General features: G+C 41.3%; 1 protein-coding gene across 1 annotated transcript in view; it reads left to right on the forward strand.

Annotated features, from left to right (window-relative positions):
- The window catches only part of pgbd5.S (piggyBac transposable element derived 5 S homeolog), a 47,264-nt gene that overhangs the window by 12,166 nt on the left and 7,787 nt on the right, over positions 1–27,311 (forward strand). The window contains exons 2-4 of the mRNA XM_018265265.2: positions 22,028–22,455; positions 23,119–23,253; positions 25,394–25,574. Of these exons, the coding sequence (XP_018120754.1) occupies positions 22,028–22,455; positions 23,119–23,253; positions 25,394–25,574 (744 nt within the window). The remainder of the gene's footprint in view (positions 1–22,027; positions 22,456–23,118; positions 23,254–25,393; positions 25,575–27,311) is intronic.

Here is a 27,311-nt window from a genome sequence, read left to right on the forward strand (position 1 = left end):
TTAAACCAAAACTCTCTATGCTTGCTACCATTTGGTGTCTTTAGAACTAATTTGTTAATTATTAATTATAAGAGGTGTTTGTGAGATAAGGATATTTTTACACATTAGTATCTAAAAAAAATTTTTTTTTTTTGGTGTTAATTTTTTTTGGTGTTTGTTTTATTTTTATTTTTTATTTTTATTTTTTATATTTTTATTTTATTTTTTCACTGGTAAAAATTTTTTTCTAGTCACTTATATTATTATTTACACTAATATATAAATTAACAGTGGTGTATATATATATATAAAATAGACACACAGTCGCACAATCGAAGTGTTTTAATTTTGTCACACATCGTTTGCACTTTTATATACGTTTAATCACGCACAGTTAAAGGTGCATTTATACAAAAAATAGCAGAAAATACTGCACCATATTACGCATATCTGTTTTTGTTCCCTTTTTCCTTTGCTTTGTCAGGAAATACAGCGATTCCCCTTTACCTATATTTGCTTTAATAAATGGGCAAAGGGGGCATTTGCCTAGGGCCCACCAAGACAGTGTGCCCATTATTAGTTTTTCATTTATTTTAACTAAAGAATCCCTCTGCAGTAGTAGACCCTCCATTTTAATTCACTGGGAAAGCACAATATCATGCCATTGATATATTCTGTAAAAAACAAACTGCATTTTCACTATTAATTTTGTTTTCCAATTTTGGAATTATGGTTTATCTGCTGCCATGGCTGCTGGCCCATGGTGGTGCACCTGGATTTCACTTTTATTGTTAAACTCTGACCATTTCTTATTGTCTGCTTTATTATATCCATGTTTACCTGCTTGAGGGTAGCACAATCACAAATTTAGTGGGGTAGCTGCAGGGGGCCCATCAATGAGATCTTTGTCCTGGGCTCGCTGGCACCTTAAATAGGCCCTGAGCTGTTGGCATGTTCAACTACTTCTGCCTGGTCACTTCTGAGAATGTTATTCCATAGCCTTTTCCCAATGAATATGTTGTGCTTGATGGTTTCCTACTATGGTGTCTGCTAATGTTTGATTAGAGTGTGATAAGGACATGCTCTAGAACAGTGATCCCCAAAGTTTTGAACCCTTGAGCAACATTTATAAGTAAAAAGAGTTGGGGAGCAACACTAGCATGAAAAATGTTGTTGGGGTGCCAAATAAGTGCTGTGATTGGCATTTGGTAGCCCCTATGTGGATTGTCAACCTACATTGAGGCTCTGTTTGGCAGTGCACCTGATTTTTATGCAACCAAAACTTGCCTCCAAGCCTGAAATTCAAAAATAAGCACCTGCTTTGAGGCCACAGGGAGCAACATCCAAGGAGTTGGAGAGCAACATGTTGCTCACGAGCTACTGGTTGGGGATCACTGCTATAGAAATAATGCCGGAAAATCACCAATCATACTTAAAAATGTATGTATTTTTAAGTGCACATTTATGCTTCTATCTACAACATATTATTGCATGAACACTTAAGTAAACTGTTTTGCAAGGTTTGCTAAAGTCTGTTAAAGATGTAACCTCTAGCAGCGTCAAATTTGATGCCAATTTCTATAGTCACTTGTGCAAATAAAGATAGAGTTGGTGCACATAAAAATGTCACATGGTGGTGACAGAGGTGCTCAGTCCAGTAGAATTTGATGCCAGTGATTATGACTTTTGCATATCAGTTAATGCACATTCACTGCCTATAAGACTCTTTAAAGCGGACAAATTGTGACGGAACAGTAGCAGATCTGCTGTCGGATAAGAAGTTTTCCTGGCTTGGTGGATTTTATATCGAGCAGTACCAGCTAGGAAAGAGAGCTTTCTGACTGGGGTTTCTGGGACTAGACTAATAAAATGGTAACCCCATACTTTATATTCTTTTGTTTAAAGAATCAAGGATAGTCTATTTTTTTTATGGAAATTTTTTTTTTCCAGTTGTTTAAAAATTTAGATTTTCAGCCTCATTGAAAATGAATGAAGCAGTGTGATTTTTCACTTGTGTGTGGCTTTTTTTCTGTGGAAAACATGACCTTTACTATGTATGTTTTTTCCTAAACAGTTTCATAAAAATGTCCCCATTTTCCCCCTGCAATCATGTTTTTTTCCCCTTAAACTTAAAATTTTTTTTTTATAAATCCACCTCTATAATAGATGAGACGAGAATTTGAACCTTTTGTCCCGGTAGTGGTTCACCTTCAATATGCTTTTAGTATGTTACAGAATGGCTAATTCTAAGCAACATTTCAACTGGGCTTAATTTTTTTATTTTTATAGTTTTTCAAATATTTGTTCCCTTCTTCTGACTTCCAGTTTCAAATGGGGCTCACTGACCCCATCTAAAAACAGATGCTCTGTAAGGCTACAAATGTATTGATATTGCTACTTTTTATTACTCATATTTATAGTCAGGCCTTTTCTTATTCATATTCCAGTCTCTTATTCAAATCAATGCATGGTTGCTAGGGTAATTTTGACCCTAGCAAACCAGAATGCTGACATTGCAAACTGGAGAACTGCTGAATAAAAAACACATGTTAAAAAAATGTAAACCAATTGCAAATTGTCTCTACAATTACTAAACGCTCATTTAAAGGTGAACAACCTCTTTAACATTTAAATTAAAGGAATGGATAAATAATATGGGAACCATATTAATGACCACTTTTTAGTGCTGGTACTGATTTGTATCTAATTAATTCTGGCAGAAATACATATTATCTGACACTGTTACCATTTAAAGTTTTATTCTGCCTTCTATTCTTATATTTGTAACTGAAGAGTGGTGCTTGTCAGAATAAATGTGGGTTGTAAGAAGGCCCATATGGTGCCCTTGTGATACCATTTGTTTTGAGAACAAAATGTACTTGGCATATTATGTAATTATAATTTATTTGGCTATTCTTCTGAACATATTATTGGTATGAGGGACAGATTAAAAAGCTTGTATCTTGTAATTGTATGGTCACCTGCGCGGCGGGGTCATCCGCTGCGCCATCAGTGGGGACGCCCGCAGCACCATCCTTCTTCCTAGCCGCTCCAGCGTGTTTTTCGCTGGCGCCGGCTCCTCTCTAGGGTGGGCGCGGCATGCCTCCTTTCCATTTAAAGGCGCAGGTGCGCTGGCGTATGACGTCAGCGTGCAAAGGCGCGAAATTCAAACACTATTTAAGCCCATTCTGTCTGCTGACAAGTTGCCCGTGATAGGATTTGTTTCTGGTGCTTCTGAGCTTAAGCTATTTGTGTCTGATTCCTGTTGTGACCCCTGCCTGGCTTTTGACTATTCTGACTTCTGGATCCTGACCCTTGCCTGATTACTGACTATCTCTTTTGATTAATCCTCTGATTCACTTCCTGGTTTGACCCTTGCCTGCCTGACTACGTTTATTCTCTGCCTGCCTCGACCCAGCCTGTCTGACCATCCTTCTGCCTAATCCTTTGTACCGTGACCTTCGGCCCAAAAGACTTTGCTACCAGCCGTGCCCCTTTGCCAGCCAGAACATCTCGCCTTGCACCCCTTGTTAAGTCCAGATGGCACCCAAGTAAGCTGAGGGCTCCTCCCGAAGCCCAACGGTGGTCACACTACTGGTGAAGCCAAGCCGAGACCAGGGTGCTTGGCACTTGTTCTGGAATTGGGTGCCGGTCGTGACATTATCACGGGCCATGGAGGACGAAAGTCACGATGAAGCTGCTGCGGCTGCTCCTCCTCCAACCACCACTGAAGAGCTTCTTACCACTCTATTACAGCGCTTGGAGGACCATGAACAGAAGCAAAATTACCTCCTGCAGGGTTTCCACAATTTAACCCGACAGCTGGAGAATACGCAAGCTTCACAGCAGCAACCTGTTCCTGTTTCCGCTCCCTTTCCTCCTCCTGTGGGTTCAACTAGACCCCATGAACCCAAAATTGTGTTCCCCGAAAGGTTCAGTGGGGATCGCACTGAATTTTTTGTCTTTAAAGAGGCATGTAAGCTGTACCTTAGTTTCTTTCCTCATTCTTTCCAATCTGATGAGGAGAAAGTAAGTTTCGTAATGACCCTGCTTTTGGGTGACCCCCAAATTTGGGCCCTCAGGCTGCCTTCCTCAGACCCTGCTCCTTATTCCCTAGACACTTTCTTTAACAGCATGGCCATTCTTTACAATGACCCGGATCGTGCATCGTCTGCCAATACCGCGATTCGTAAGTTGCGCCAAGGGAAAAGGGATGCGGAGGTGTACTGCACCGAATTCCGCCGGTGGGCAGTGAAAACTGGGTGGAATGATTTGGCTCTAAGGAGTCAATTCCGTTTGGGGTTATCTGATTCTGTAAAAGATAGTTTGGTTAATTATCCCCTAGCTTCTAACCTGGACGATCTCATGTCCCTCGCCATCCAGGTAGATAGAAGGCAAAGGGAGAGAAGGGGTAAGAGGAGTACAAACTTCTCTGGGGTTACTAATATAAGATCTAATGTGGTGACCAATGTAAAATCTCCTAACCCCTCTGTGCCTCTACCTCAGGAGGAGCCTATGCACTTAGGCATGTCCCATCTAACTCCTGAGGAAAAGGCACGCAGGCGTACCCTGGGTCTTTGCATGTACTGTGGTGAAAAGGGGCATTTTCTGAACCAATGTTCTAAGAGGCCGGGAAACTCCGAAGCCTAAATGGAGAAGGGGAGCTCCATTTGGGTGCAGGAGTTTCCTCTTCCCAATCTGCCTCCAAGGTTTTGATTCTGGTTAAACTAACCTGGCCTACGGGCTCTGTCAAGGTGTCCACATTTGTGGATTCTGGGGCGGAGGGAAACTTTCTGGATGCTGCTTTTGCAGCCAAATACAAAATTCCTTTGGTTTCTCTAACTACCCCCATGAGAATATGGGCAGTGGATAAAAGAACTTCAGGGTCAGGTGTGGTTTCAAAACAAACTGTTTTTCTCTCTATGTGTACTGACAATCTGCACTGTGAGGAGATAGCTTTATATCTCATTGAGGGTGCTTCCTCTCCCCTAATTTTAGGATTACTGTGGCTCCAGAGGCATAACCCTCTGATTGACTGGGTCTCGAAGGGGGTTGTTCAATGGGGTCCCAAGTGTGGTGGGGTTTGCTTTCCTTCAGTAGTGGCAACTACTTCTCTTGAGGGTTTACCTGCCGCATACGCAGAGTATGTTGATGTATTTTCAAAAAAAGCTGCTGAAACTCTACTCCCACACCGGCAGTATGACTGCCCAATTGACCTTATTCCTGGTTCCACTCCCCCTCGTGGTAGAACCTACCCTTTTTCTTTGCCCGAAGCCCAGGCAATGAAGGAGTATATAAGGGAAAACCTAGAAAGGGGTTTCATCAGACCTTCTATTTACCCTGCGGGGGCGGGCTTCTTTTTCTTTGGGAAAAAGATTATAGGGGGCTCAATAAGATTACCATAAAAAATAACTATCATCTCCCTCTAATTTCTGAACTTTTTGATCAGGTTAAAAATGCAAAAGTCTTTACCAAGCTTGATCTTAGGGGGGCTTATAACTTGATTCGAATCAGGGAGGGTGATGAGTGGAAGACTGCATTTAACACCAGGGATGGCCACTACGAGTATCTTGTTATGCCTTTTGGTCTCTGTAATGCCCCCGCAGTGTTCCAGGAGTTTGTCAATGACATCTTCCGGAATCTGCTGGGGATCTTCGTAGTGGTCTACCTAGACGATATTCTTATTTTTTCCTCCAACATGAAAGAACATCAAAATCATGTTTGTGAAGTCTTACAAAGGCTAAGGGGAAATAATCTTTATGCGAAACTAGAGAAATGTACTTATGGGGTTTCTTCTGTTCAGTTTTTGGGGTTTAACATTTCCAGCAAAGGTCTAGAAATGGATCCAGGCAAGGTGAGAGCAGTCCTGGATTGGACCCAACCCCTTTCGTTACGTGCAACACAAAGATTTCTTGGTTTTGCTAATTATTATCGGCAGTTTATCAAAAATTTTTCCCTCATTGTGGCCCCCATCACTAATCTGACTAAAAAGGGCGCTGACCCCAGCATGTGGCCCCCTGAGGCCGTTCAAGCATTTGATTTCCTAAAAAAGGAATTCAGTTCAGCCCCCATTCTCAGACACCCCGATACTGCACTACCTTTTATTGTGGAGGTTGACGCCTCTGAGGTGGGAGCTGGGGCAGTCCTTTCTCAAAGACACCCGACTACCAACAAGTTGCATCCCTGTGCTTTCTTCTCCAGGAAGTTTTCACCCGCAGAGGTGAATTATGATATAGGTAACAGGGAATTGTTGGCAGTCAAATGGGCCTTTGAGGAATGGCAGCACCTCCTGGAGGGTGCAAAACATCTGGTGACGGTCTATACTGACCACAAGAATTAACTATAAATAGAGTCTGCTAAACGCCTTAATCCTAGGCAGGCTAGGCGGGCTCTAATTTTCACAAGGTTTCATTTTTCTCTGACTTTCAGGCCTGGGACTAAAAACACCAAGGCGGATGCACTCTCTATGAGTTTCAAATCCATTTCTTGTGACTCTAGTGAGTGTACTCCCATTATTCCCAGGGAAATTATCATAGCAACCCTTGAATCTGACCTTTCTTCTCTATTGCTCCCTCTTCAAACATCTGCTCCTACGGATACCCCTTCGGGGAGCTGGTTTGTACCACAGGAATTAAGGGAGCAAGTATTGAGGTTCATGATTCTAAGATGGCAGGGCATCCAGGCATTTCGAAGACGGTGTCCCTGTTATCCCAACATGTTTGGTGGCCATCATTCAAACAGGATGCTAAAGCCTTTGTTAATTCCTGCCCAGTCTGCCAAAGATCCAAGGCTTCTCGAAATTCTTCCCAGCGTTTGTAAATTCCCTTACCCATTCCAGAAAAACCTTGGTCCCATCTTTCAATGGACTTCATTGTTGATTTGCCCCCTTCTCAGTGGAAAATTGTGATCTGGGTGGTGGTGGATAGGTTTAGCAAGATGAGCCATTTTGTTTTCTTCCACACCTCCCTTCTGCTAAAACCTTGGCTGATTTGTTTGTTAATCACATTTTTAAGTTACGTGGTTTTCCTGAAAATATTGTTTCTGACAGGGGGGTCCAATTTGTCTCAAAGTTTTGGTGTGCTTTCTGTTCTTTGGTGGGGATTGAGTTATCTTTTTCCACTGCTTATCATCCCCAAACCAACGGCCAAACTGAAAGGGTGAACCAGTCTCTGGAGAAGTACCTCAGGTGTTATGTGTCCGACAACCAGTCCACTTGGGCGGAACTATTACCCTGGGCAGAGTTTGCATACAATAATGCTACTCATTCTTCCTCTGGGGAATCCCCTTTCTTTATTTTCAATGGGTTGCACCCCAAACTTTTTCGTTCTCTGGGTCTGGTTCCCCTGTACCATCTGCCAACTCCTATGTTGAGTTATTTACTAAGGTTTGGTCTCAAGTGCATGAGTCTCTGTCTGCAGCTACATCAGCTCAAAAAAAAGCTGCTGACAGATCCGGTAGAGAGGCACCCCAGTATAAAGTGGGGGATTGGGTCTGGTTATCTACCAAGAATATCAAGTTAAAGGTGCCCTCTCTCAAACTGGGTCCTAAATTCATTGGTCCATATCCCATCTCCGCTATAATTAACCCTTCCTCTGTTCGTCTTAAGTTACCTGTTAATTTTAAAATTTCTGATTCCTTTCATGTCTCCCTTCTCAAACCAGCTTCACAAATCCGGCAGTCATCTGTTCCTCCCCCAGTGTTGGTCGAGGGTCAGCCTGAATTTGAGATCCAAGAGTTCCTTGATTCTCATCTGGTTAGGGGTAAGCTCCAGTACTTGATTAAATGGAAGGGCTATGGCCCAGAGGAGAACTCTTGGGTCTCAGTTGAGGACATCAAGGCTGACCGTCTCAGGAAGCAATTCCATCAAAAGTTTCCTGGGAAGCCTGGGGGTCCAGTGCCCCCCCCTGGAGAGGGGGGTAATGTAAGTTTACCTGTGCGGCGGGGTTGTCCGCCGCACCATCCTTCTTTCTAGCCGCGCCAGCGTGTTTTTTCGCTGGTGCCGGCTCCTCTCTAGTGCGCGCGAGGCGTGCCTCCTTTCCATTTAAAGGCGCGCTGGTGTATGACGTCAGTGCGCAAAGGCGCGAAATTCAAACACTATTTCAGCCCATTCTGTCTGCTGACAAGTTGCCCGTGATAGGATTTGTTCCTGGTGCTTCTGAGCTTAAGCTATTTCTGTCTGAACCTGTTTGTGATTCCTGTTGTGACCCCTGCATGGCTTTTGACTATTCTGACTTCTGGATCCTGACCCTTGCCTGATTACCGACTATCTCTTTTGATTAACCCTCTGATTGACTTCCTGGTTTGACCCTTGCCTGCCTGACTACGTTTATTCTCTGCCTGCTTCGACACAGCCTGTCTGACCATCCTTCTGCCTTATCCTTTGCACCGTGACCTTCGGCCCAAAAGACTTTGCTACCAGCCGTGCCCCTTTGCCAGCCAGAACATCTCGCCTTGCACCCCTTGTTAAGTCCAGGTGGCACCCAAGTAAGCTGAGGGCTCCTCCCGAAGCCCAACGGTGGTCACACTACTGGTGAAGCCAAGCCGAGACCAGGGTGCTTGGCACTTGTTCTGGAATTGGGTGCCGGTCATGACAGTAATGCTTTGGAATGTTCATAAGATTATCAGGAAACATTCAGTATGGTAATCCTGTGTGTGGGTAAACCAGCCTGGACCTTATGGAGTGGCAGTTTCCTAAAAGGTGGGATACAGTTTTTGAAAACATCTATGCTAAGTGCTTTAAACCCATTAGAAACCCATTATCCAGAAAGCGACGTCATACTGATGTCAGCGGCCCGGTTTGCTTCAGAAACACTACTATAGTTTAATAAACAAGTTGCATTGTATCCATGGGGGAAGCCATTCAGTCTGAAAAAATGAGAAAAGGCACGGGATACATAGTAGATAACAGTGTAGAATATAATGGTGTTTTATCTGTTGTCTGCTATGTAACCTGTGTCTTTTTAGCTTATTTTAATAATAAACTATAGTAGTGTTTCTAAAGCATGAACACTTTTTTTTAGAAGTGCAGAGCAACAGTACATTATAATTTAATTACTCGAATGAGTTCAGTTCAACTGTTGGAAGTCCTCGGCATATAAACTCTTTCACTAATCCAATCACAATTACTTTCACTTTCATTTTTTTGGTGTTGCTGTTCCTTTATAGCAGTTGGCTGAATAGTGAACAAAATCACCTCTCGTTTGTGTGTCCAAACACATCATATCATCATCATCATCATCATCATCATCATTTATTTATATAGCGCTGTCAAGATACGCAGTGCTTTACTGCAGTTATAGCAAACAGGGAATAAATGGTGGCTAACAGACAAGGATTACAGAGTACAATGGGGTTTACAAACTAAAAGGTTAGGGTACAATTGAGACATTAGGATTATATAAACACTTTGTCATTTTTGATACAGCAATGATTAATTAAGGTACAACGAATAGGCCTCTTTAAACAGATGGGTCTTTAAGGAGCGCTTGAAAGTTTGGAAGGAAGGAGAAAGTCTGACAGCTTGTGGCAGAGAGTTCCAGAGAAAAGCAGAAGCCCGAGAGAAGTCTTGTAGACGAGAATGGGCAGAAGTGACCAGAGGAGAAGTGAGGCGAAGATCAGAAGCAGAGCGTAGGTTTCGTGAAGGAGTGTATTTGGAGATTAGAGATGAAATATAGGGAGGGGTTTCATTATTAAGGGCCTTGAATGTGAGTGTAAGTAATTTGAATTTGATTCTAGAAGAGATTGGGAGCCAGTGAAGGGACATACAAATGGGAGCAGCTGATGTTGAGCGGCGAGCTAGATGAATGAGTCTAGCGGCCGCGTTTAGAACAGATTGGAGTTGTGAAAGGTGACTTGTTGGAATACCTGTGAGGAGTAAGTTGCAGTAATCAAGGCGGGAGATGATGAGAGACTGAATCAGTGTTTAGTTGATTCTGAACTGAGATAGGGTCGTATTCGAGCAATGTTGCGCAGTTGAATACGGCAAGATTTTGCAAGTGTTTGAATGTGTGGTGAAAAAGACAGATGAGAGTCTAAGATAACTCCTAGGCAGCGTGCCTGTGTGGTGGAATGAAAGGTGGTGTTGTTTACGGTGAGTGATATCTGAGGGACAGGGGAAGATCTTGGAGGAAATATGATGAGTTCTGTTTTAGAAAGGTTCAGTTTCAGGTGGCGCTGTGACATCCAGGAGGAGACAGCAGAAAGACAGTCTGTGACTTGGGAAAGGACAGAATTAGAAAGATCAGGAGTAGACAAGTAGAGTTGGGTGTCATCAGCATAAAGGTGATACTGAAGTCCAAATGACTGAATGAGTTTTCCTAGTGAAGTTGTATAGAGCGAGAACAGCAGGGGGCCAAGAACAGAGCCTTGAGGAACTCCAACAGAGAGTGGGAAAGTAGTAGAAGTAGAGTTAGAGAAGGAAACTTTAAAGGAACGGTCAGACAGATAAGATGTAAACCATGAAAGAGCAGTGTCCCGAATGCCAGCTGAGTGTAGAATGTCAAGGAGGAGTGTGTGGTCAACTGTGTCAAAGGCTGCAGAGAGATCTAGTAGAATTAGAATGGAATAATGACCTTTAGACTTTGCCAATAGAAGATCATTGGTTACTTTGGTGAGGGCAGTTTCAGTCGAGTGTGATGGGCGGAAGCCAGATTGCAAGGGGTCGAGGAGGGAGTTGTGAGTGAGATGCTGGATCAGGCGTTTATAAACAAGCCTTTCTAGTAATTTGGAGGCGAATGGAAGAAGGGAGACCGGTCGATAGTTAGTGGGAGAGCTGGGATCAAGGGAAGGTTTTTGAGGATAGGAGTGATTAGTGCTTGTTTGTATAATGATGGAAAGGTACCAGTAGAGAGTGAAAGATTGAATAGGTGGGTAAGTGCAGGAGAGAGTGTATCAGAGATTGGGTGGAGAAGGCGAGAGGGTATGGGGTCAAGGGAGCAGGTGGTGGGTTTTGAGCTGGCTAGAAGTTTGCTGACTTCCTCTAGAGTTGCAGGGGTGAAGGAGTGCAAAGTAGATGTGAGTGGACTGCACGTTGGTCTGAGATTGTTGTCGGACGGTATGCTCAGCCTAATGAGATCGATTTTTTCATTAAAGAAATGAGCAAGGTCTTGGGCAGTAACATTAATAGGTGGAGGAGGTGGAGGGGGGCATAGGAGTGAGTTAAATGTGGCAAACAGCTGCTGTGGTTTGGAGGACATAGTAGATATTAGATAAGAGAAGTATTGTTCTTTGGCTAATGATAGAGCTCGGTTATAGCAAGAGAGCATGAATTTGAAGTGGATGAAATCAGGATCAGTTCGTGACCTTCTCCATCGTCGCTCAGCTGATCTACTACATCTTCTGAGGTACCGTGTTACACTAGTGTGCCAGGGTTGGGGTTTAGCTGGCCGGCTGTGACGGGTGGTAGAAGGTGCAAGGGAGTCAAGTGCTGTTGAAAGGGCATCGTTGTAGAGAGAAGCTGCCATATTGGGACAGGAGAGAGTATTAATATGAGATATGGATTGTGCTGATACTGTTGATAATTGTTGTGGTTCAAAAGCATTAAGGTTTCTGTACGTATGGGTAGAGAGAGATGGTTGTGAAGGTGCAGGTGAAAGCAGTATCTGAAAGGAGAGTAGATGATGGTCAGACAGAGGGTAGGGAGAGTTTATTAAGTTGGATGGGCAGCATAAGTGGCAGAATATAAGGTCAAGAGCATGACCCTCGATGTGGGTAGGTGAGTCGGTCCACTGAGAGAGACCAAATGAAGCTGTTAGAGAGAGAAGTTTAGAGGTGGCAGCAGAAGCAGAGTTGTCAATGGGGATGTTGAAGTCCCCTAAAATGAGAGCAGGTGTCTCACTGGAGAGAAAGTATGGAAGCCAGGCAGCAAAGTGATCCAAGAAGGTGGAGTAGGGACCTGGGGGGCGATATATGACAGCAACACGCAGAGAGATTGGAGAAAACAAACGTATGCTGTGGACTTCAAAAGAAGTGAAGGAGAGAGAAGACGGTGTAGTTAGATTTTGAAACCTGCATTTGGGAGAGAGAAGAAATCCCACCCCACCGCCATGACGGCTATCCGGTCTAGGAGTGTGAGTAAGTGAGAAGCCTCCATAGCAGAGGGCAGCAGGTGAAGCAGTGTCTGAGGGTGAGAGCCATGTTTCAGTGATTGCAAGAAGGTGAAGGGATTTAGCTATAAAGAGGTCATGGACCGCTGTTAGTTTATTGCAGATTGACCGTGCATTCCAGAGGGCACATGAGAAAGGTATGGAGGGTGCTGGTTTTATGTGAATTAGGTTTGCAATATTAGAAGTACGTAAAGTCTGAGAGACTGGAAAAGACCTTGTTGAATGCCTGAGAGTAGGAATAAGTGAGGGTACAAATGAGTGAGTTGGACCAGGGTTTGGGGAGACGTCCCCAGCTGCAAGTAACAGTAATAATGAGAGTGAGACAAGGTGTGACCTAGATTTGACAGTGCGAGCAGTGTATTGTTTGATGGAATGAGAGGGGATAATAGATTTAACAATACAAGATAGTGTGCTTAGATTGAGAGAGGGTGATGGGAGCAGTGAAGAGGAGATTTCAATTTCAGGATAGTTTGATGGATGTTGGAGTGCAGAGGATATATGCAGAAGTATAGAGGAGAGAGAGAAAAAGAAGGCAATCAAATTAAACATAGTTAGACAGTATAATCCGGCTTATCTTGTTGATAGAAGAATTGATGAGCAGTGATGTCCAATGTTTGCTTGGAGATTCCAATTCAACTCTGATCCAACTGTTGTCCAACTCTGTCTAACTCTATATGTTGTACTTAAACTTCTGTACTTTAACTTGATGGACTTAAGTTGTTAAATCTGCCATGGCTCTCCTGCCATGCTCACCCCTGCTATGCTTCCCCTAGAATGAATGTCCTGATATACAGCAAGAGGGTCACATGGGTGAGGGCCAGCAATTGATTAATTAAGACAAGTTAAAGACAGAAGAATCTCTGAGTCTGGTCATCTAACAGACATCGATAGCAATATGCACTTATATGGGTATCCTAAATGCTTTTGCTTCAGTCCTGCCTCAGGAACCCTGAAACTACCTTCATATTGAATGCAGCAGTAATTCCAGTGCTCCCTGGAGCAGTCACTCCAATATGCTTTAGCTGTTTTAATGTCAACTGGCAGCAGTGATACTATCCTCTCTCTGAAGATGCTTTCTGAGACTTGCACATAATTTGCAAGTCCTTTTGCATTTGTTTCGACACAGTTAGTTTGGCTGCAGTTATGCTGGAATTCTGGGTGGAAAATACTGCATAATGGGTAAATATAAATATGGTGAATTGTTCGAAATGAGCCATTATGGATTGGTAGGCAGCATGTTTTCCCCATAGAATTGTGTGTAAGCTAGAAATATAAACTCTTAAGGTGGCCATAAAAGTAGAGATCCACTAGTTTGGCGAGGAGGGGCGATATCGGACTGATCGGATCATAATGTAGGCCAGTGATCCCCAACCAGTAGCTCGTGAGCAACATGTTGCTCTCCAACCCCTTGGATGTTGCTCCCAGTGGCCTCAAAGCAGACTATTATTTTTGAATTTCCAGCTTGGAGGCAAGTTTTGGTTGCATAAAAACCAGGTGAACTACCAAACACAGCCTCAATGTAGGTTGACAATCCACATAGGGGCTACTAAATGGCCAATCACAGAACTTATTTGGCACCCCAAGAACATTTTTTATGCTAGTGTTGCTCCCCAACTCCTTTTTCTTCTGAATGTTGCTCACGGGTTCAAAAGGTTGGGGATCCCTGATGTAGGCAATACGGACGGTCAGATCGTGGGACCGCATCAGCGAACAGGTGTGGTCGCGATCCGACTTGATTTTTAGCCCTGCCCGATCGACATCTGCCTGACTTTCTGGCAGATATTAATCGGGGAAGCCCATCGGAGGGCCCCACACACGGGCCAATAAACTGTTGACTCAGTCTGTCAGCAGCTTTTATCGGCCTGTGTATGGCCACCTTAACTCCTATATATAATGCAAGAAACAAAGTCTGCAGGGGTGCAGTAACCTGATGTTGGTGACCAGTAAATACTACCCGCTGATTGGCTTCTATAGGTGACCTGTATCAAACTATACACCTTTATTTAACCCCCTGTGACATTTTCATACCTCCCAACATTTTGGAAATAAAAAGAGCGACAAAATAGTTTTGCGTGCGTAGTGCGGTGACATTTTTTTCACCACGCCCTAATTACCATGTTAATTTTACAAAATTTGGCAGATTATGAAAGTTTGAACATATTTCTGTGTTTTTTTCAGTTATTACAGTTTTGCTAATGAAGTTGAATTGCCCTTTAAGCTGCCCTTTGACCTGTTATCTTATATTGTTACAATTACTCATTTGCTTATCTCGAAATTGTTACAAAAGTATCTTATCTTCTGCTGTGGCTGTTCTGGGCTCTCTGCCAAAAGCCAATTAAGTTAGAGACATTGTTTCTTTTTCTGCCTGTTCCGTGCAGAGAAAAACGGGACTTTCCAGTACAAACGAGGGACTGCTGAGCAACACCTATAAATCTGCTATAAAGGGTAGCACACAACACACACAAATAAATAAGCACTATATATTATATATATTATATATATATTTCTTTGGAAGAGGTCATGCCAAATAAAGAGAGAAGCAGGTATGGTCTTTCTCCTCCCAAAGAAAATACCCTTTTTTCACTTAGGTAGGACTGATGCATGGACACTGCCTTGGCCGAGCGCATCAGCTTATGCATACTTTGTATAAATCACGTACCTAAAAGTGTCTCTATTTGCCAAATACAGATAAGTTTCCTCTAATCCAATTGTTCCTTAAAGTTGTATAATGAGAGTGCTGGGATAATTTGTTTAGTTCAGTATATGATATAAGCCACACACCCATGCACCAGACTGATTTTAATTGCAACACATGGATGAGCTGCATTTTTTGTGTATATGTGTATATATATATATATATATATATATATATATATATATATATATATATATTTTATTTTTTTATTTTTATATATATATATATATATATACTGTATGTATGTATATATATATATATATATATATATATATATATATATATATATATATATATATATATATATATATATATATATATATATATATATATATATTGTAAGGACCTGTACATGTAGCTATAACCCATGTAATAATATACAGTTATTTATACCTCTCTTCTAGTCAGTGTCTGTTGCATTTCAATTACGGCTGTCAAATCAGTTAGAAAAGAAGGCTGGTGCAGTCAGTTGCTGCTTGGGAATTTTATGTACATATATAACTGTAATCATGCAAAATTATTTTTTTACATTATTCTTTAACTCATTGCTCTGAGATAGTGGATGAATTAGAACTGAGTATTTTGTTGTGCCTTTTGTTCCTGTTCCAGAATAGTGACGCTTACATCTTAAAGGGGTGGTTCACCTTTAAGATAACTTTTAGTATGTTACAAAATGGCCAATTCTAAGCAAATTTCATTTTTTTTTATAGTTATTTGCCTTTTTCTTCTGACCTTTTGCAGCTTTCAAATGGGCGTCGCTAACCCCTTCTAGAAAACAAATGCTCTGTAAGGCTACAAATGTATTGTTATTATTACTTTTTAGTACTCCTCTTTCTATTCAGGCCTCTCCTATTCATATGCCAGTCTCTTATTCAAATCAATGCAAGGTTGATAGGGTAATGTAGACCCTAGCTACCAGGTTGCTTAAAATGCAAATTGAAGAGCCGCTGAATAAAAAGCTAAATAACTCAAAACACTTAAATGATAAAAACATTAAAACCAATTGCAAATTGTCCCAGAATATCACTCTCTACATCAAACTAAAAGTTACCTCAAAGTTGAACAACCCCTATAAATTAAAATAGAAATGATTGATACAATATGTATTTTTATCCTGTATATGTTATGTTAAGATAAAAGAAAAGAGAATTATTTTTTTGCAAGTTTCCAAGTGTACATTCAAACTGAATCCCATCCCAGGGAGGCCGATTTGTAGAAATTTCAAATGTGAGGTTCTTTTTAAATGACAGATTTTAAAAAAATACTTGAAAACTTACCAAACTCAATGTGCGCTTATTTATTTATTCAAAAACCTTCAAATTTCATAAACTTGATTGTGTAAAAATGCAAAGAAAAAAATGAACACAGCAAATTAACATTCTACCTGTCATTCAATGTGCGCTTATTTATTTATTTAAAAACCCCTCAAATTTCATCAACTTTTTAAAAACCCCTCAAATTTCATCAACTTGATTGTGTAAAAATGCAAAGAAAAAAATGAACACCACAAATTAACATTCTACTTGTCATTCTCAATGAGTCTGCCAAATCTCTAATTAATCTTGAAAACTGAAATTGAAAAATAGCTTGAATGTTGCTAATGCAACTCCTATTGACTTCTACATGAGCTCATCAGCTTCTAGATGCCAAATTTTTATTTTCAATTTTTTGCACTAAATAAATCTGAAAAATGTTTATTTCGATTTTACATTTTTGCTGTAAAAAAATTCAATTCAAATTCAAATGTTGATACATTTGGCCAGTAGTTAAACTTAAAAATATACAGTGGGGCTTGAAAGTTTGTGAACCCTTGAAAATTTTCTATATTTTTATATGAATGTCACCTAAAACATCATCTTGTTTTCAAACAAGTCCTGAAAGTAGTTTAAGAAAACCTAGTTAAACAAAGGAAACACTATTATATTTGGTCATGTATTTATTGAAAAAAACAAATCTGTACCCGGTCTTGGTCTGACCATGCCCCGGTTGCAGTGGACTTTAGTGACCCCCAAGACCTGCAGGGCCCAATGATTTGGAGACTGAACGACTCAATTTTGACCCGTACAGAACACAAACAACAAATAGAGCAGGGTCTTCGTGAGTACTTTCACCTCAATATGAGTCCAGAGATGTCCCCACAGACGCTGTGGTTAGCCCATAAAGCGGTGACTAGGGGGGCCCTGATTAATCTTAGCAAGCAGGTCAAACGAGCTAGGGAGGCCCAACAAAGTTCTTTGGAGTCCCAATTGAAACAGTTTGAGGCTTCTCTTCAGAATCCTCTAGGCCCTTCCGAACAGGCTGCGATTCGGAAACAAATTGCAGCATGTAAGGAGCAGCTCAACCGGTTATTACTTGCCAAAACTGAATTCAGACTCAAGCTGCTGAAATTGAAATATTATACTAAAAGCAACAAGGCTGGCAGATTGCTAGCTAACAAACTTAAGGAGGTCCAGGCGCAGTCTAGAATTAAGTACCTTACGCATCATGGTAACCATCTTACCAATCCCAGGGACATTGCTGCTGCCTTTTCGGACTACTATAGGGGACTCTACAATCTCTCTGATCAGGCTCACGAACATAACCCCACCTTGACAGAAATTCGTACGTTTCTTGCCACCATTACACTCCCTTCTCTTTCCCCTCAACAATTGGAGACTTTAAATGACCCGATAACAGAATCTGAGATCTCAGATACGATTAAGAATCTTAAAGTGGGCAAGTCACCGGGTCCGGATGGGTTCCCTAACATCTATTATAAATTGTTTTCATCTATTCTAGCTCCCCGACTCGCAAAATTGTATAATCATTGGGTCTCTGACAATTTGATCGACTCTGAATTCCTAACCACCCATATAGTTACTATTCCGAAACAAGGCAAGGCTCCTGACAATTGTGCCAACTATAGGCCTATAGCGCTTCTGAATACAGATGTCAAAATCTACGCCAAGATTCTAGCTAACAGACTGTCCCCATTTCTTCCGGGACTTGTCGGGAATGACCAGGTCGGGTTCGTTACGGGGAGACAGGCCCCTGATAATACTCGGAAATTGTTAAACCTTATCCATGTTGCGGAAAGGGATAGGCTCCCCCTGCTGGTGCTTTCGTTGGATGCGGAAAAGGCGTTCGATAGGGTTAATTGGGTGTACATGAGGGAAGTACTGGAGAAGGTGGGTCTCCGGGGGAATATTCTAAACGCTATCATGCTCCTTTATACTGCTCCCTCGGCGAAGGTCCGAGTACCCGGGGCCCTGTCGAGCGCCTTTGACATAGCCAATGGGACCAGACAGGGGTGCCCGCTGTCACCTCTTATCTTTGCTCTTATGGTTGAACCCCTAGCAGAGAGGATCCGCTCTCACAAATATATCATGGGCATTGAGGTAGCGCATGAACAGCATAAGCTTGGTTTGTTCGCGGATGATATAGTCCTCACCCTAACGAGCCCGACCTCGTCTTTAGTTAGTGTGGTTGCGGAACTGCGGGATTTCCAAAATGTTTCCCATTATAAAATCAATTGTAGTAAGACTCAAGCCCTCCCCATTGGCATTCCCCATGACTTGGTCGCGACTTTGAAGCAGGAATACCAATTTGAATGGAGGGACGACTATATATCTTATTTGGGGGTTAAGATTCCCAAGACTCTCCATAACACTTACCAGTTAAATTTTCCTTCACTTCTGACCTCTATTAAGTCTGACTGCACCAAATGGCAAAAGTTTGAGCTTTCCTGGTTGGGCCGTATAGCTACAATTAAGATGACCATTCTCCCTCGTATCCTTTATCTCTTTCGCACCTTACAGGTCTACCTACCGCCCAAATATATTAAAGATCTCCAAAAGGCTCTTCAAGCTTTCGTGTGGAAGGGTAAGAAACCCAGATTGGCCTTGCATACATTACATTACCCTACACACTCAGGGGGTTTAGGATTTCCCAATGTCTCCCTATACCACAAGGCGGCCCTTCTTGAAAATGTGGTTAGAATGCATAGCGATCCTGGCTGTAAATCTTGGGTGGATTTGGAATCCCATTTTCTGGCTGGCCACTCCCTAGCGGATTTGATCTGGCTTCCTCGGGCTTCCAGGCCGGCTACGCCTGCAGCCTTACCGACGACTAAACTACTACTTCATACCTGGGACGCTCATTGTAAGAAATTTCAGTTTGGAACTTTCCCCTCTCAACTCACCCCTATCACGGCACTTAAACGTTTGGTTCCGCTCATTCATTTAGGGGAATGGCAAGCTAAGGGTATTAGGAATTTGGGTGACCTCTACTTTGCCAACACTTGGAGATCCTTTGAGGACTTACAAAAGAAATATGGCCTGCAAGAGCAGGCTAGATACCCTTGGCTGCAAATCTGTCACCTGATGCAAACACAGTTACCGACCTACCGGTCCATCAGGCCTCTTACCTTAATGGAACACTTATGCAGATCGAGCAGGTATGGCAAAGGAGTGCTATCGGACTGTTACAAAATGCTTTTACAGAAGGTCCCAGATCAGAAACTATTGTTTCAGCTGCGATGGGAACAGGATCTCAATATCAGTCTTGCACCAAAAGAGTGGGACTTGATTTTTTCGGCCTCTAAGGGCGCGACTCGGTGCACCAACCATATTGAACTCAGTAAGAAAATTCTCCTCAGATGGCACCTGACACCCGCTAAGATTGGTCGTATCAACCCCACCTATAGCCCACAATGCTGGAGGGGTTGTGCTGACACAGGTACTCTGTTACATATGTGGTGGGAGTGCCCGAAAGTTTGTAGGTTTTGGACTTTGATTTTTGATTGGATCAGGACCCATTTAGGTTGGATAATACCCATCAAACCGGAGATAGCACTCCTTCATGCAGCCCCACCGGATTCTACTCCCATTATGAGAAAATTGCTGTTCCACATTTTTACAGCAGCTGCTACGATCATTGCTAGGACATGGAAACTTGATTCTGATTATGCTCTTGTGGACTTTATCACCCTACTTTCTTCCAGTGAGCGTATGGAAGAGATGGCTGCTACTCTGGAAGATAAAAGAGATCTGCATACTAAAATTTGGCTGCCGTGGCAGCTCTATAGGACTAACTCTATCCAGGTAGACCCGCCTTAGGCCCTCTCTGCTTTTGCGACCCTCCTTTTTCTCTTTTCCTTCCCTTTTCCTTCTCTAACCCCCCCCTTTTTATGTTTTTGTTCTTCCTTTTATGTGGTTACCCAGTCGAATCTAGACACCCTGTAGAGCTGTTGTTCGAATGAGGAGACACAGTTGTGAGAGATTTACAGTTTTCTGTTTAATGTTCACAATGCGTAGCAATATTTCAATGCTGGTCATTGTATGTGTCATTCCACGTTTCCTTTCAATATGCGATGTGTACTGATTTTGTGGATGTGATAATAAAGCATTTGTGTTAAAAAAAAAAAAAAAAAAAACAAATCTGTGTGCGGGAAATGTAAGTCAATCCGTATTCACTACTTTCGCTCAGTATTTGGTGTGACTTCCTTATGCAACAATAACTGCACTAAATGTTTGCGGTAACTGTTGATCAGTCCAACACATCGAGTTGTAGGAATTTTAGCCCATTCTTCATACAGAACAACTTCAGCAAGTGGATGTTGGTGTGTTTCCCTTTAGGTCTTTCCACAACATTTCAATTCGATTAAGGTCAGGACTTTGACATGGCCATTCCAGAACATTCACTTTAGTCTTCTTTAACCGTTCTTTGGTACTTGTGTTGTGTTTGGTACTGTGTCTTAAGATTCAGTTCATGGAAAGATGTGTTGACATTTTCTTAGACATATCTGGTATAATTCAGAATTCATTATTCCATCAATGATGAAAAGGCGTCCAGTCCCAGATGCAGCAAAACAGGCTAAAACCAGGACACTCCCACCATCATGTTTTACAGATGGGATAATGTTCTTATGATGGAATGCAGTGTTTTTCTTTTTGCTTCATATGTCCACAAAACATTTTTCCAGTATCCTTTTCATTTGTCCACATGATCCTAAGCAAACTGTAGACCGTCAGCGATATTTTTTGGGAGAGAGCAGTAGCTTTGTACCATTGCTGTTCAGTGTTCTATTGGAGGACTCATGAACATCAACATTCTCCAATGTGAGACAGGCCTTCAGTTGCTTAGAAGTTACCCTGGGTTCCTTTGTAACCTTTCAGACACAAGCTGTCTGTTGATTGGTGAAGTCCAAACCCTTTAGAGATAGTCTTGTAACTTTTTCAAGGTGTGATCAGGCTTTGCTGGATCCCCATTCTTTAAATAAAACCGTATCTCTCTCTTTCACATCTGATTGTCATCCCATTGACTGAAAACAGGAGACTCTGATTTCACCTTCAAATTATTTGATAATCCTAAAGATTCACTTACTTTTGCCACACATGTTTTTGGATATTTTTTTTTTTTCAATAAATACATGACCAAATATAATAATTTTTGTCTCATTTGTTTAACTAGGTTTTCTAGGTTTAACTAGGTTTAACTAGGTTTTCTTCATTTACTTTTAGGACTTGTTTGAAAATCAGATGAAGTTTTAGGTCATATTCATATAAAAATATAGAAATGTTTAAAGATTTAACAAACTTTCAAGCCCCACTGTATTTGTCCAGTATGTTCTGAACAGTTTGATGCCAATATCCAGAGGACTACCAAAGTATCTGGCATATAGGAAACCCAATATTAATATAAAGTTTTACGGCAGACACTTTGCTGCTGGCTACTGTAACACAAGAATACTACTACCTGTTATTTATGTTAAACTAAGTTGACCCAGGAAAGTGTAGTGGAAAGTACACATTTGTTTGAAATGTGTAAAACTGTCTTTGTACGCCAAACAACAAAACTGCAGACTTTTGCTGAAGATGGCAGTCATCTCAGTTCTGGCCACCTCATGGCAGAAACCTAAGTGATGATAGTTTTTATTAAATTTCTGAAAATTTCCTCAAAACTTTTTTACAGTATCCTATAGCAACAGTGTGATGCCCAGTATGCCTAGCATTACCAACCAATGTGGCATTTAGTCTGCTTACCTTCCTGGGCCATCCGGCAACTGCAGGGTCAGCTTCTACTGTAGTTACGCCCTGTGTGTCGTATGATCCCTAAACAGGTCACCCCAGAAAACCACACATTTTTAAGTAAACATTTGAACTAACAGAATGGGTAAATATGTAATTCTACACAACTTACAATGCAGCTGCATATTTTGAATACAAGATATGTATCGTCTTAATTAATATTTACTTTGTCTGTTTTAAAGGACCAACACGTAAAATGCCACCCACGTCCAGTGTAATGGATTTTTTCCAACTGTTTGTCCCTGACAATGTTATAAAGAACATGGTAACACAAACCAACATGTATGCCAAGAAATACCAAGAAAAGTTTGGAAGTGATGATGCCTGGACCGATGTTACACTGGCAGAAATGAAACATTTTTTGGGCTACATGATCTCAACTAGCACTCACCATTGTGAGTCAGTACTCGGCATATGGAGTGGGGGGTTTTACAGCAACAGAAGCATTGCTCTCGTTATGACGCAACCAAGGTTTGAAAAGATTCTAAAATATTTCCATATTGTTGCCTTTCGGTCCAGTCAGACAAATCATGGCCTTTACAAGATTCAACCTTTTCTCGACTCTCTACAGAACTGCTTTGACTCTTGTTTTAAGCCTTCACAAACCCAGGTAAGGCTTCTTACATCCCTTTGTTAAACAAATCTGTTTGAATAGGAGCTTATTTATAAATGTAAGGGCAAGAGCCCTTACATTTTCTCACTCCATATGAGCAGCACTCTGGGCAGTGCAATCTTTGTACTAGGATCACACTTCTCCCAGTCTAGCATGAGCGAAGACATTTTAGGGCCATTTGTACTATGCACACTGCAGTGGTTTCGTTAATAAAACCTTTTCATGTTTGTTTGTTTGTTTTTTTTATCTACATAATTAACAAAAATATATGTGCGTAAACATTTGCACACATGTCATGTTGTGTTTCCTGCTTCTTTTCAACAAACCTTTTGAACATATTTGTGGGTTCCTCTGGCCAACAGCAGTTCTAAAAGTGCATCATTCCTATTTAGCAACTAGCAGTTTTTACCACATCCTAAAATCAGAAATAGTTGTAAAATCACACTGTTTTGCAGTTTTTAGTGTTTTCTGTATTCCTTTATGTTTTGAGTGGTAGCAGCAATTGGCATGTTATTCAGACAGACTGTGTCTTCTAGTGGCCTCTTTTTAATACAAAATCATAGAATGCCTGGCACTGGGTACTGCCAGATGTGGATATCTTACTGTTTTGTTAATGAGAATGTAGAAATAATTTATTCATGATTGAATTTAATTTCCCAGGTACTGCATGAACCTTTAATTGATGAAGACCCAGTGTTTATTGCTACCTGCACAGAACGAGAACTGCGCAAAAGGAAAAAGAGAAAATTCAGTGTCTGGGTCAGACAGTGCTCATCTACTGGATTCATTTGCCAGGTACATATCACATACAGCAGCACAAGAACTGGACATTTTCCATGTTGTTCAACACCAGTGGGTTAACTCCTCTATTTCGACCTCTAGTTAATGTCCCTCCCTCCCCGAGTACATTGCTGCCAGACAAGGCAGGAACAAAACTGGGCTGACAATAGGAAATTGTCAGTAAAGGAAAGTAAATAGTGGCAACATGTTATATATTCTGCCCACTTTGATGTCATGTAATACCAACAGGCAGTTCCAAACCCATACCTTTTGGAGGTACCAGACACCTCCTTTCAAGTGCACAACATGATTAGTGTGCTTAGTCCTCTACTGTTCACTCTGCTGATGCATGACTGTGCAGCCACGAAGCGCACAAATCACATCATAAAGTTCGCTGATGACATGACCGTGGTGGGTGGGACCGTGGAGGTACAGCGGTTGACAGACTGGTGCAGAGCCAACAACCTGTCTTTCAATGTAGACAAAACAAAGGAGATGGTTGTTGACTTTAGGAAGACTAGGAGTGACCACCTGCCACTGTACATCAACGGCTCTAATATGGAGATCATCAAAAGCACCAAATTCCTTGGTGTCCACTTGGTGGAGAACCTCACCTGGCCCACAACACCAGCTACTTAGCCAAGAAAGCCCGACATCGCCTCTACTTCCTGCGCAAGCTGAGGAAATCCCATCTCCCACCATCCATACTCAGAACCTTCTGCAGAGGGACTATCGAGAGCATCCTGAGCAGCTGTATCACTGTCTTGGCTGGGAACTGCACTGTCATGGAGCACATCCTACAGAGGATAATAAAGACAGCAGAGAAGATCATAGGTGTTTCTCTTCCTTCCCTCACGGACATTTACACCATTTGCTGCATCCGTAAAACCACCAGCATTGTGGCTGATCCAACACACACCTCTCACTTACTGTTCACACATAAATAAATAGCCATTAGATACAATTGTTCTCTATTAACACATCTGCACTTTATCATGTTCTTTATCATTAGGGATGCACCGAATCCAGAATCCTTCTGCCCGGCCGAACCGAATCTGAATCCTAATTTGCATATGCAAAGTAGGGGCGGGAAGGAAATCACGTGACTTTTTGTCACAAAACAAGGAAGTAAAAAATGTTTTCCCCTTCCCACCCCTAATTTGCATATACAAATTCAGATTCGGTATTCAGCCAAATCTTTCGAGAAGGATTCGGGGGTTCGGCCGAATCCAAAATAGTGGATTCGGTGTTTCCCTATTTATCATGTTCTTACTACTATAATATCACAATGATACACCCATGATGTCTGACGTTTAGCATTATTTACTTAACTTAACATATTACACCTGCTGAGTGTGCACTGTATTGTCCTGTCCCTGCACTGTGCTGTACTGTCTTGCAGGAGTTGCATATTTTTGCACTTGCACTTTTTGTCTGTTGTCCAGTACATCTATGTTGTGTGTAGCACCATGGTCCTAGAGGAACGTTATTTCGTACTGTACAAACGTATATGGATGAAATGACAATAAACTCACTCTTGACTAGAATAAGTTCCCGGAATAGTCCACTGTGCTAACAAGTTACCATCACCAATAGACAGCAGAAGCGGACACTAGGCTAAACGTTTCCTATGCTTTGGAAAATAGTATGTATACAGTATATTTTAATTGTGGACTGTCATACAAGCATATTTTGCTCTCCCAAAAAAATTAGATATACATGTAAAATCAAGTATTCGTGCAGAGATTCGTACAAGATAGATAGATACAGAGCTGATTATTAAATTCTGATGTTAATTGCACTGGTTTCTGTGCTGCCATGTAATTTTTATCCATATTAATTACTAATCAGCTTTATACTGTGATATTTATATTCTATGTGTACTGTATATTTTGAGTCGGTCCCTAGGTTTAGTAACTGACAGCACCATGGAGCATGTGCAGTGAATCAGCAGAAAAGAAGATGGGGAGCTATTGGGGCATCTTTGGAGACACAGATCTTCCCTGCTAAAGGGCTTTAGTTACCTGGGGCTGGTTCAGAAGCACAAAACATCATGTTGTTCAACATTTCTAGTTTACTTATTTATTTTAACTTTCATTGTCCTTTAAATCTTACAAGTATTAATTGTAATTCTCAGTTTTTGGGTCTGTTTAAGGTTTACATCCATTTAAAGGAAGTAAGTGCTACAGATGGCCTTGACACACTGAAAAACAAACCACAACTTCACCGCATGGTGGCCAAGAACTTGTGTCAGAATGCAGCTGGGAAAAATTACATCATCTTCACTGGACCTAGCATCACAAGCTTCAGTCTGTTTGAAGAATTTGAAAAGCAAGGTTTGTGCTTCAAAGTTTTATTTATTTGTATATTGGTATATTGATTGTGGTTTAAGAGATAGAAGGACTTAATTAGAAGAAAATTGCAAAGTGTCTTCTATTTTTTTTCTGTTCGTTTTTTTTATCTTATCTGTGAGGAAAGAATGACTCCAACAAGCATGGTTACTGGCAGAGCAGACAGAACCAAGCAGCAATTTTGTTCTTTAATGAGATACAGAAATGAATTGCATTCCTATTCACAAACCCCCATATGTAATAAAATGCACTAAGTTTGGCCAGGAGCAGTAGCTCATAGCAACCAATGTGATGTTTGCTTTTAAACTAGGGATGCACCGAATCCACTATTTTGGATTCGGCCGAACCCCCGAATCCTTCACAAAATATTTGGCCGAATACCGAACCGAATCCTAATTTGAGTATGCAAATGAGGGGTGGGAAGGGGAAAACATTTTTTACTTCCTTGTTTTGTGACAAATAATCACGCACTTTCCCTCCTGCCCCTAATTTGCATATGCAAATTAGCATTCGGATTCGGCCAAATCCGAATCCTGCTGTCCTGCTGAAAAAGGCCGAATCCCGAACCAACTCCTGGATTCGGTGCATCCCTATTTTAAACAGTTGACTTGTAAATGCTGTCTGCTGATTGCTATGGGTTATTGCTCCTGAGTGCAGTAACGTAGTCCATTTTACAACATAACCCCAAAAGTAACCTAATAATACTTGTAACATTACCATGGCTGGTTGTAAACAGTGGACCCAGGTATGTAACTCATGACACACTTTAATGGGATTATTTATCAAAATCTGAAAACTTCTCATAATTTCTGGAAAAATACTCCGACCAAATCTGCACGGATTTTTCCCTAATACATTTTTCCGTGTGAAAATATTCAAATCATATGAATTTTTTGGATATGAAACGATTTTTTTCAGATAATTGCCCGAAAACCATGAAATCTTCAGATTATTGCACGAAACCCAGCTCATATCGGAATATCTTCGGGACTTATTCTGTTGATTTGTACATGAAGTTAGCAGGTCTGAGTTGGAGTACTTTTTTTAATCCGTCTTTTAACTCCTTCGAGGTTTAATAATTGCCGAAAAATTTTAGTTTTTGTTTTTCACTAAAAATTTGGATTCTATAGTAAAAAATGTTTTCGCGTTTTTGGCATTTAGATTTAAATAACCCCCTAAATGTTTCAAATCATAATCAAGCAGATTTCAGTACTCCATCTGTATAAGCACAATTGTAACCATTTACACTCCTAAAATTGAGTGGTACTTTTAAGTAGTCTACATTTGGCCCACTACAGTCACTGATTGAACACTTTTAGGATATTTGTATACTCCCCCTTATTCAATAAAAGACACTAAGTTTGCACAGGTGCAGTAACCCATAGCAACCATTAATTTAAACAGGTGGCCTGGGAATGCTGCCTACGGATTGGTTGCTATAGGTTACTTCACCTGGACAAACTAAGTGCGATTTATTAGCAAACCCTCATGAAAGACTTGCAATGGATTAAAGACCATTTTTCTATTCTTTCCTTTGGTATTTTTAGATTTGTGTTTATCAAATGGGGGACACTAACGTCAATACATATCTATAGTATTCTGTAGTAAACTCTAATGTCACACTTGAAAAGCACGCAATCATCTAGCACTAGCCTGATGTTTGAAGGTCTTTGGTAACTTGCTTTCATTCTCTTGGAACTCCAGAGAGTTTTCTAGAAAGCT

The sequence above is a fragment of the Xenopus laevis genome, chromosome 5S (genome assembly GCF_017654675.1).
Source record: "Xenopus laevis strain J_2021 chromosome 5S, Xenopus_laevis_v10.1, whole genome shotgun sequence".
Taxonomy (NCBI): domain Eukaryota; kingdom Metazoa; phylum Chordata; class Amphibia; order Anura; family Pipidae; genus Xenopus; species Xenopus laevis.